Source organism: Sinocyclocheilus anshuiensis, unplaced genomic scaffold (genome assembly GCF_001515605.1).
Source record: "Sinocyclocheilus anshuiensis isolate Anshui unplaced genomic scaffold, SAMN03320099.WGS_v1.1 scaffold449, whole genome shotgun sequence".
Lineage (NCBI taxonomy): Eukaryota > Metazoa > Chordata > Actinopteri > Cypriniformes > Cyprinidae > Sinocyclocheilus > Sinocyclocheilus anshuiensis.
In genome coordinates this window covers 303,358-315,481 of record NW_015537950.1, presented here as the reverse complement: position 1 = coordinate 315,481, position 12,124 = coordinate 303,358, and the positions used below count along the sequence as shown (strand labels likewise).

At 35.3% G+C, this 12,124-nt stretch overlaps 1 protein-coding gene across 2 annotated transcripts in view; it reads left to right on the top strand.

Annotated features, from left to right (window-relative positions):
• The window catches only part of gkap1 (G kinase anchoring protein 1), a 19,898-nt gene that overhangs the window by 4,383 nt on the left and 3,391 nt on the right, over window positions 1–12,124 (top strand). For both annotated transcript variants that reach the window (XM_016455106.1, XM_016455097.1), the window contains exons 3-11: window positions 1,867–2,028; window positions 2,122–2,199; window positions 3,896–4,028; window positions 4,108–4,136; window positions 9,394–9,537; window positions 9,697–9,783; window positions 10,246–10,309; window positions 10,393–10,463; window positions 10,575–10,652. In XM_016455106.1, the coding sequence (XP_016310592.1) occupies window positions 1,867–2,028; window positions 2,122–2,199; window positions 3,896–4,028; window positions 4,108–4,136; window positions 9,394–9,537; window positions 9,697–9,783; window positions 10,246–10,309; window positions 10,393–10,463; window positions 10,575–10,652 (846 nt within the window). The remainder of the gene's footprint in view (window positions 1–1,866; window positions 2,029–2,121; window positions 2,200–3,895; window positions 4,029–4,107; window positions 4,137–9,393; window positions 9,538–9,696; window positions 9,784–10,245; window positions 10,310–10,392; window positions 10,464–10,574; window positions 10,653–12,124) is intronic.

Sequence of the window (12,124 nt, the reverse complement as noted above, 5' to 3'; positions counted from 1 at the left end):
TTATCTATCTATCTATCTATCTATCTATCTATAATCTGACTATTTCTATCTATCTATCTATCTATCTTATCGGTCTATCTATCTATCTATCTTATCTATCTATTTTATCGGTCTATCTTATCTATCTATCTATCTATCTATCTATCTTATCTATCTATCTATCTATTTTATCGGTCTCTTATCTATCTGTCTATCTATCTATCTGTCTTATCTGTCTATCTTATCTATCTATCTATCTATCTATAATCTGACTATATCTATCTATCTATCTATCTTATCGGTCTATATTATCTTATCTATCTATCTATCTATCTTATCTATTTTATCGGTCTATCTTATCTATATATCTATCTATCTATCTGTCTATCTATCTTATCTGTCTATCTTATCGATCTATCTTATCTATCTATATCTATCTATCTATAATCTGACTATTTCTATCTATCTATCTATCTATCTTATCGGTCTATAGTATTCAGGTACAGAAATGTAATAATTAAGTGTAAAATAACACTGCATAGTGTTCACTGTATGAATTAAATTTAGATTAATCTTTGTTATAGCTGTTTTGTTGTTTGATTAACATTAGTGACATATTCAGCAGCACGTATTTATAGGCTGCTGTCCCTTTAAATCCGACTGCACGGATCCAGTATAATGATACACATCCGATTTCTTTCTCAGCTGTTTACATTCATTTAAAGCATAACTGACTGCGTGTACGAGAATGATCGTCGAGACGGGTACTATTGACATCATTTTGTATGTATGTGTCTGTTTAAACATAAGGAGGAGATGCGAAAGATGCGAATCAACTCGCTGTTCGCGCGCTGTCTGAAACGCATGTGTGCGGCAGAACGGAAGAGACGCTGCGCGAGATGCGGCTTGTGCACGCGCTTCAGGTGTGAGTCAGACAGCAAGGAGTTGTTTTCTGCAACTTATTGCACTTAACTCTTTTTAACGTCAAGCAATTGTCTGCTATATGCGTCGAACTAAAACTTTGACCTTTTGCAACGTTTTGATTTAAGTAGCCTATTATTAAAATTATTCAGATATCGCACGCCCTTGCGATATGCATATTGCGATATTTACATTTGCGATATTTCGATAATTTCGATATATCGTGCAGCCCTACTGTCTATCTATCTTATCGGTCTATCTATCTTATCGGTCTGTCTATCTTATCGGTCTATCTATCTTATCGGTCTATCTATCTTATCTGTCTATCTATCTATCTTTATCTGTCTGTCTGTCTGTCTGTCCCGTCCCGTCCCGTCCAGTCCGTCCGTCCGTCCGTCGGTCGGTCATCTATATCTATCTTATCGGTCTGTCCATCCATCCGTGTTCTGTCATTTTACATATCTATCAATCTTTCTATTGTTCATTCTATCATCTATCATTTGTTCTCTCTGTCATTCTGTCTAATTCTAGCTGTCCTTTTATAAATCCATTAATTCTCTTATCTATCTGTTCTGTATGTCGTTCGTCTGTTTGTTTGTCTATCTCTCTGTCTATTCTGTTTTCTATTCTATTCTGTCTATTGTCTATTCTGTCTGTCTGTCGTTTCTCAGTTGTTAGTTCTGTATATCTTTGTTCAGTTGTTTATTTTGTCATCTATATATTTGTCTTTCTGTGTATCGTTCTGTCTATTGTTAACTGTCTGTCTGTCTAGAGCTCTGTGTACCTACCTGTCTTTCTAAGCAGTTGGGCCCCATGTTTGTTTCTGGAGCTAGCAATGATGATGAATCAGAGTTGATGTTTATAACATCCTTGCAGGCACAGAGGGTGGTGTGTTGTAGTAGTTCTGTTTTGGGTAAAGCATCAGCTAAATGACTAACAAAGAGTGTTTGTCGTTACACACTGCAGCTCAGAAGTCTTGCTTTTAAGAAGATCCCTCAGAAGTCAACAGCACCTCCCTCCACGCTCACGCTGCAGGATTTAGCCAGTGATCTGATCAACCCGGCAGCGGTCCAGCACAGCTCCAAGCCCCAGGAGAGCTGGCAGGAGTGGAAACAGAGAGATGAACAGGTAAACCTTCTCACTAAACCTCAGAATTGACTTTCACACGGCCCATTTCTCACCGGCTTTATGCAAACATCTTCATGCTTGTGTTTGTCCCAGCTGACCAGTGACTTGTATGAGGCGGATCTGGAGAAGGCCTTGATGCTCAGTAAACTGGAATTTGAGCAACATAAAAAGGTACCATACTAAGAGAAGATTAAATTTAACGACACTAAAAAATGCCATGTGGTGTAACCATCAAGTTAAAAGTAATGACATCTTAATCAAATGTTTTAAATATTTTAATTTACTAAAAAAGAAAAAAAAAACTAATTATTTATTAATTCATACCATTCAGGTTTACTTTTTTTCTGAACTATCCTTATCTTCTCATAAAAAGGTCAGATTATCTAATATTTTAAGATACTTTGCACCCAGTCTCCAGTCCAGGAGCCTATATACAGTCAAACCAAAATTTCAGACACCTTCAGTGTTTCTCACATTATTACAGTTTATTCGCTATAGTTTAGAAAATGGTAATAAAATATGTCAAGAACACAGAGTTAAACTGTCAGAACAAATTAATCTTGATAATGTCAGATAACTTTGATAGAAAGGTATGTAATGAATTTGGTTGAATAGCTGTCAGCTCTTAAATTTAAGAACACAATTAGATAATACTACTTTAGGTCAACCAACCAATTACCAAGCAATGCTTAATTTTGTTAAAACACTTAAGCAAAACATGGTCAGGTCAAAGTGTCTGAATAATTTTGGTCCCAAATGTTTTATCAATTTTACTGGTAGTCCACTATATGAAGAGTTTTTGGGTATAATATGTCAAAGTTTAATTTATTTTGCTATCCTCACTTACATAAATGAACTATAGTGTCCTGCATATATATATATATCATTTGTCATTTTTCCCCCCTAAGATTAAAGAAAGCAATACAAGATAAAATATATTACCAAACTATTTAAGTTATAAAGGAAGTTTTCAAAAATGTATTTCATGTTTTTTTTGTTTTTTATATTTTTCATATCATACAATACAGGTGCATCTCAATAAATTAGAATGTCGTGGAAAAGTTCATTTATTTCAGTAATTCAACTCAAATTGTGAAACTCGTGTATTAAATAAATTCAATGCACACAGACTCCTATATATATATATATATATATATATATATATATATTTATTTATTTATTTATTTAAATTGTTCAATTACACAATCAATGTTCATATACAATCAATTGTGTATGTTTGTATTTATCAGTGCAACCTTTAGGAGCATCTTTTAAAATTAAAAAATCTCACTGACCTCAAACTTTTGAATGGTAGTGTACATAGCATAGTTTAAATGAACTGGGTAATAGTAACTCAGAAATGCAACTGCATACAATGAAAGTGAGTGGGGGTGGACATGATAAAATTACATGCGTTATAATACATTACACGTTAATACATTGCATAAATTACTGTAAGTTAAGTAAAATTCTTCTTAAGGCCAAACAATAGTTTGAGGAACAGAATGAAATTTAAATTATAGGTGTTCATTTGCTTTAAGTGAGCTTCTGCCTGCTGTTCATATCTCCACACTGTCAAAGCATCAATGTGCCTCATGTTCATACTTGTGGAGGTTCATTTCTAGCTCTTTAAAATGTAGGGACAAATGTAACTACTCCCTCTTGTGGTTATAGTGAGATGTTAGAAGTCAAGAGGTCTGTATGTAATACTTGTGTAGTATAATGTAATATAATGATTGCAGTTGATTGTGTAACTACTATATCAACTATTTTCAGTGCTTGCTTTGCATTTTCGTGTTTTTTTTTTCGTATCTTTTTCAGCTAGGCAGTACATGCTCTTTAATGTGTAATGTTATAATCTCTCAAGGATGCTGAAAGAACAGAGACGGCGTCACCAAAAGCTAAAGCAGGAGGAAAGAAGGACAGGAAGAAGAATCAGCAGGGGAAGGACAAACGAGTGACTGTGTCTCTTAAAGACTTCCAGCAGGAGGGTGGCGTGGGTGAGAACGCTGCTTTCTTATCATTAAAGACAAATCACTGTTACTGTTCTGCCGTTCTAACTGACTGTCTCTATTACAGATCAGCTGAACAAGAAGCCTGACAGAGAGGTGAGTGATTAATATGAACATTCAAGCATTATATAAACGTTTATACAGCTTATATTATTCTAATTGTGAGTTCTAAAAGATACTGCAAATTTAATACAAAATAAATGTCCTCCTGATAATATTTTGATTATTAATTAACTTTCTTTGTCTTTGGCACAATGATGTTATAAATCATTAATGATCATTATATAAAGTATTTATAATATAATTATATAATGATGTATAGTAACTGAAAGGTGCATCTCTAAAAAACGTATTTTTGTAACTTATTTCAAAAAGTGAAACTTTCATATATTCTAGAGTCATTACATGTGAAGTAAAACATTTCAAAAGTTTTTTTGTTTTAATTCTGATGATTAGAGCTAACAGCTCATGAAAGTCAAAAATCCAGTATCTCAAAATATTAGAATGTTTCCTAAGACAGGGTGTCCGAGGGGTCTTAAAATGTATTAAAAGTTGATAAATCAATTTAGAGGAAATCAAGGCCCTTAAAAAGTATTAAAAAGTCTTAAATGCCATTTTCCAAGGTATTACATTTTGTATCATCTTTTCATTATGTATATTTGTCCGAATAATGGGGTTCTGTGTAGTTTATTTATGGAATCCCGCAAGATTTGACGTCATCTGTTACAGCGCTCACTGACTGACTTTTTCGCTGCGTGATAGCGCGGGGCTTGTTGATCCCGCTCTCGCTGAATTTCTGACCATTACCGCATGCTCCCATCCGCTCCCGCAAACATTCTAATATTGTATATAATTTTAGCGCATCAGGGCGCCGCTATCAATATGTGGGGTATTTAAATTCCTTTTGAATGAGCGCTCGCTGTCGCAGTTCCCTTTTGATTTTGCGATCGCGAGCGCGCACTGTGTAAAGGGAGCACATCTTACTATATAAGATATTTTTCAATGAGCTCAGGATCTGTTGAGGAGCAAATCCTCCAACATCTTGTCAGTTATCTCTCCTTACTTTTGACCTGTGATTAGTAAAATCTGACTTCTGCAGCTCGTGTTGGATGCACGGTTGTTGTTTTTTTACACGAAATTGGGCTGCTTTTAAACTGTTGCCATGGGTTGATTTTCCCCAGTGGGTTAAAGGTTTGAAATATTGCATAAATTACATTTGGTTGAAATGCTTGTACCTAAACATTTTGCATTCTACCTGTAATAAAACTGCTGAATGTTTTGGGCCACACTAGTAGGAAGCATTTGAGCTGTGTTTATGATAAATGTCCATAACAGTGACTGTAAAATTTGTATTTTAGGGATGGAAATGACATTTTTATATTTGGGACAGGGTAATTGCGCTACTTTGGGCTGTTTTTTTTTTAAATGATGTAATAGTTGTGATCATTATTTTACCTTCCATGATCATTCAGACACGATCAGGTGCAGTACTGACACTCTGTCAAGTCTGCATCAAATCAAGCACTCCGTAATCACAGTTAAACCTGTCTGATCAGTCAGATGTTTGTCATGAGAAGTGTTCCACAAAACAGCTATGGTTTGCAGACAGTTATCAGAGTTGATGTGACAAATACTTCTTTTGAATATACTGTGTGAACTCATTGCCCCTTTAGCTCGGAGAGCTTTATTTTCCCTCCTCAATGAGTTTTGTCAGTTGTTTTGTTTATTGGTCTAATTCTTGTTTCTTGGGTTGCATTGGTTAGTCACTCAATTAATTATCTTGTGCTTCGTCCCCACCTTCTGAATTATGTTGTATTGATAAGAAGTTATCACAAAGTAAGTCTGTTTAGTTGTGCTATCTTACAATCAATATATATTAAATGTAAGTTAAAGTGTCGCCGATGTAACCGGTTAAAACTTGGAGTGGCGATGAGGTCTTAAAATGTATGGAAAGAGTCTTAAAAAAGGTCTAAAAAGGTATTAAATTTAACTCCCATGATTCCTGTATATACCCTGTAAGATCAATTAAAAAAAAAAAAACAGAAAAGCTCAAATTCTTTAAAGTATGTTCATTTATGCGCTCAATACTTGGTCGGGGCTCCTTTAGCACAAACTCCAGCATCAGTGAGGTGTGGTATGGAAGCGATCAGCCTTGTGGCGCTGATGAGGCACTATTGAGCCTTCAGCTCGTCTGTATTGTTGGATCGGCTGTTTCTCTTCTTTCTCTTGAAAATATCCCATAGATTCCATATGGGGTTCAGGTCAGGCATGTTGGCTGGCCAATCAAGCACAGTAATATCATGGTCAGCAGAGCACATGGAAGTGGTTTTGGCACTGTGGGCAGGTGCTAAAGTCCTGCTGGAAAAGGAAATCAGCATCTCCATAAAGCTTGTCAGCAGATGGAAGCATAAAGTGCTCCAAAATCTCCTGGTGGATGGCTGCATTGACTTTGGACTTGATAAAACACAATGGACCAACACCAGCAGACGTCACGGCACCCCAAATCATCACTGACATTAGAAACGTCACACTGGACTTCAAGCAGCTTGGATTCTGTGTCTCTCCACTCTTCCTCCAGACTCTAGACCTTGATTTCCAAATGAAATGCAAAATTTACTTTTATCTGAAAAGAGGACTTTGGACCACTGAGCAGTCCAGTTCTTTTTCTCCTTAGCCCAGGTAAGATGCTTCTGACATTGTTTCTGTTTCAGAAGTGGCTTGGTAGCCCTTTTCCTGAATACCGTCTGAGCGTGGTGACTCTTGATGCACTGACTCCAGCTTCAGTCCACTCCTTGTGAAGCTCTCCCAAGTGTTTGAATCGGCTTTGCTTGACAGTATTCTCAAGCTTGAAGTCATCCCTGTTCCTTGTGCACCTTTTCCTACCAAATGTCTTCCTTCCAGTCAACTTTGCATTTAATATGCTTTGATACAGCACTCTGTGAACAGCCACCCCTTTCAGTAATGACCTTCTGTGACTTACCCTCTTTGAGGCGGATGGAAAACGTTTGAAATGTTTTGCTTTACATGTAATGAATCTAGAATATATGAAAGTTTCACTTTTTGAAATGAGTTACAAAAAAAAAAAAAGAAGACGACATTTTTCATGATATTCAAATTTTTTGAGATGCACCTGTATTTGTAATTTATGTATCTTAATTTTGGAAACATGTTGTCTTTGTAAAAATCAAATGTTTTTCTTACATAGTATAAATAAGTTTTATTTAGTATTCTTTATATTAGGGCTGCCCTTGACTAAGGATTTTTCTGGTCGTTCATTTGAAGCATTAGTCTACTAATCGCACATTTATTAATAAACCATTTAAATCATTATAATGAGCCTTTAATTGCCTACATAGCTTAATAAGTGCTCAAGCACACGCATAAAACTTGCCACAGTGCACCGGCAGAAGTAATGATTATGAATGTGTCAGGGAAAAACAGTAAGGAGACTGCATTAAAATTTTAATAATTTGATAAACTAGAGCTTTCTTTGTTTTCGGGTTTAAGAGATGAAGTCAGCGACACTGACTCCGCAGTAGTCATGCGCCTGTATGCATGTTTCATACGGATTACATAATCTGAGAATTTGTTTTCCATTTGAATTGGTTCATTTGAAAGTAGACATTTCACTCTATAAATTTTTAATTTCTGTAAGGCAAAGATATACACAGAGTTTCGCGCTCAAGTTCACAGAGGCCGAGACGGCAGAAAGTGCATCGTGTTTGTTTTCATTATTTTACAAAAGCACGGTATTGTGAGTGCACACAAATAAACGTAGAGTCTTCACAGATTTGAAAGATGTATTATTTTTATCTTATGACCAAAAATGACAGTATTTTAAGAGCAAGTGAGCGCACCAGCGCCTCCATCTGGCTGCAGTGAGCTACTGTTCAGCTTCCACTCTCCACAAAAACATTTCTGTAGGATAACATTAGATTTGAGCGGCCATGTACAGTTGCTAATACTTACATATTTCAGATGATAAGCCATATTTGAGGTCGATGAATGATAGGCTAACGTTTGGATGTCCTGCCCGATGTACTGTATTACCATAGACTAACTGTTAACGATCTGTCCTTCACGGACTGTGACTTCGCCTGGGGATTTTTTTTTCTGCAACTAATAAAATTTTGGTCGACCAATCCTCTTCTGGTCAACTAACGATTAGTCGACTATTAGGGGGCAGCCCTACTTTATATACTATTTTAATATTTAGAATTAGGTTTTATTTGTATATTTTTATTTTATTTGTATTTATTTTGTGCTTTTGTCATGTTTTTTAAATTAAATTAATGTTTTAGGTTTAGTAATTTAGCAGTAGTATTTAAACTTAGCTTAAACTTACTTTATTTATCTTACTTGCCAAGGCAACATTTCTAATTATTGTATGTAATATTTGTTTTATCTTATTTCAACTTTTTGTTAATACAAACTTTAGATTAAAATTAGATTTTTAAACTTCCGTGAGCTAGTGTTGGGCAATATGCTCAATTTTCATATCGTCCTATCGTCAGCCTGTGAGTTCAGCCTTTGTTGTTTATGATGTGAGAATTCGCGAGAGAGCTGAATTCAGTCATCGAACAACTGAACAACAAAACTCAAAAACTGTTTCAGCGATGACTCATCTGAATGCCTCTGATTGGCCATTGCATTCATAAGCTCAACATAATTGTGTGTGATTGGTTACAAAGCGCAACACTGTAAAAACGCAGAAAAAATAAATATAATGGAACAAATAAGCCCTAATATTATTTAGGATTAGCCTAATATTAATAATAATAATCATCTTGCTATTGTCAAAGGCATCAGCCACAGGCGATATCTCTGACTATCGCCGATACACAATACTATCGTCTATTGGCACAACCCTACCGTGAGCACTAGGCTAAATCCTGCTGACTTCATTAAAAAAAAACGTATTTTTCTGCGCTTTTACTGTAATTATATCCCTCCTTTTTCTAACTTGTTCTATTTTGGACAATGTTTAAAACTTTGTATTGCTAGCATACCTTATGATAAATCACTTGTATTCCTCATTTGTAAGTTGCTTTGGATTAAAGCCATCTGCTAAATGAATAGATGTAGATGTAATATTTTAGCTTTAATTAGCAATAACAAGACTGATATTCATGCATTTATACATGAAAAAGTCAGCTTTCTGTACAGTTTAGGAAGGGGGTCTCTTGGCATCAAAATATCTGAAAACCCTTCATGATTTCCACTTGTGATAAAGCATCATACAGTGTGGCACATGCTGATGATACTGCAGTGATGTTATTTAGTGGATACTGACTGAAAGTGTGCAGTGAACCATTCGACTTGCAATTTCTTCTTCCTGTTTTTTCTTTCGAAGCCTGTGAATCCAGCGTTGTGTGACGACAAGTTTTTCAACCAGCTGGAGGACGATGTGAGCCGGATTGTCCAGCGTGACAAGCGCAGAGAGCAGTACAGCAACAGTGCCGGCCACGAGGTCAACACCTCCTCAGAGCAGGAGCAGGTCAGAAAACTCGCTCATTCACTCTTCTTGAGCCAGATACAAGAAAAAATACCCAAGAAAAGGTGCAGAATTTGTACAAGTCTGTTGTACCGCAATGTAGAATGCAGCTCAGTGTAACACCACAACTGTTATTTTTGTTTTCTTTCCTAAAACTCCCAGGATGTGAGAACTGAGCAGTTAAAATATGAACTGGAAAAGAAAGACCAGGAAATTATAAAGTTGAAAAAGACAATTTCACAATGGGAGGTAAGATGATGTGATGTGGAGAGATCGTTTCTTATGAGAGTTCTAATGAACATTTGCATATGCAGTAGAAATCAGATTTCTTTTTGAATTAATTATTATTATTATTATTATTTTATGAATGCATATTTTTCATTTAACTGTCACGGGGCTGCACAATTAACTGAAAAACAACCGTGTTTACATTTACGACTGCAGTGATGAACTATTCATGAAAATTATCAATTAAGTGTCGATTCTAATTGCAATATTAAGGCTGATTTTAATTTTGTCAGAATGTCATAAGGAAATACATTTTGGCTAATTTTGGATTATTAAGGTGATAAATAACTGTTGTGATGGTTTTGATGTTCTGCTGGAATGTGTTTTTGACTAAATTAACAACTCGCTGTGATTTAAGAGTTCAGACTTTGGTGTGATTAAGATTATATTTGTGTTTACTAATTATTGTTGTCTTTTTTTCAGGAAAGATATAAGGAAGTGAAGGCCAGAAACTCTCAGCTGCTTAAAATGCTTCAACAGGGAGAGAGTGAGTGCAGAATATCATACAAGCCTGACATACTGCAGTCTAGCATTCATTCTTGTTATTTATTCAACTTTATTCATATTCAGTGAAGGACAAAGCTGAAATTCTGCTGCAGGTGGAGGAGCTCCAGAACATTAAAGAAGAGCTGTCCTCACAGGTGTGTGTCTACACAGCCAATCGTTCACTGAATACAGTAGCTTTGGCCTTAATCATAGTGTTGTGTTGCTGTGATATTTTGTGCGTACCAAAATGTGTCTCCCCTTTCCAGGTGACACAATTACACACAGCTCTGGAGCAAGAGAGGTCAAAAGTGAAGGGCTTACAGTCAGAGCAACCGAAACATCAGGTATGATACACCCAAACCTGCTAGGACAATCACAGTGACATAGAATTTATATTTAAATCAGTATAAGTTAGGGCTGGGCGATACGGCAAAAAATTAAAATCTCGATTTACGACCGATTCTCTTTTTTTTTTTTAAACAATTACTTTTTTTTACAAAAACTAGTCAACTTGAAAATGTAACTACAACACGATTCAAGTAACTTGTTCTTTATTAACCCTCTAGTTAGAGAAAATTATATTCCAAGTGCACCACACATGAAGTTGTTAACATGATGTCAATGTTAAACAAGTCACTTGATAAATATCTTTGCAGAAAACTACAACTAGCCTACAAATTATACAGACTTGTCTTATATTATATGTTCAGAAATAATGCGAAGAAAATGCTTTAAAAAAATCTCAAAAGTCAAGGTTATTCAAATGCAAAATGACAGAAGGTATAACACCAGTAGACTATTATTAGCTCTAAATATTCTGTAAAAACAATGAACAGCAGCTTTCAGTCTGTCACCATGATGCAAATATGAAATATCAGACATACAGTAGTGGTTCTTTACAGGTTTTTTATTCGCTTGCGCTGCTTTTCCAGTGTTTTTCTATGTAAACATGGACGCGTCTCTTGCAGAGTCTCATGCATGAAACGGCAGTCTAAAAACGCGGCTCTCAAGTTAAAAGAAGCTCACTCCCATCTTTTTGCATGATTTTCCTATTCCACCGCCCGCGTCGCTTCTTTGTCAACACAAAGCATTCTGTGTGAATGATGAGCGGTTAATCACGTGCACCGACGTGCAGTTGGATCGTATTTTTCTTTTTTGTGTTATCATTGGCATATTGTCAAAGTGTCTAATTCTAGTGTTTGGTAATATTTCTATTCAAAATAGCGATTCCTCAATTTCTAAAAAATAAAATCGTGGCAAAACAGTACATTCAAAAAATTGCCCAGCCCTAGCATAAGAGATATATATATAAATACAGCATAAATGAGTACACCCCCTCTAAAACTTAACAAATTCAGCAATTACTCTTTACTTGGAAGACATGTTAGGGTTGTTCCAACAAGCCTGCTTGATCAATTACCAAAGAAGAATGCCAAAATTATTCAGCAAAATAAGATTTTCTTATCAAAGTGATAAAATGTTGTGTTGCAAAAATGTGTACACCCTCCTGAAAGTTACTAAATAAAACAAACAAAAAAAAAAAGTGTATAGGTTTAAGGCTATTTTTGATCAACAGGTAAGTACATTGAACCTGAAATTACTTGAAATTACTTACTTAAAGACAAGTAATTTCCTGACAATTTAAACACAATTGGCTAATTTACTTATCTTACAGAAAATATTGGCATATATTTTGCTGTTTTTATTAAGTATATGTTTAATATGTTTAAATTTTGCCACCTTTCCATGAATTATATTAGTGATCATTAAGAAAATACATCTTTTATATTTATTCAGAGGGGGTGTACTCATTTAT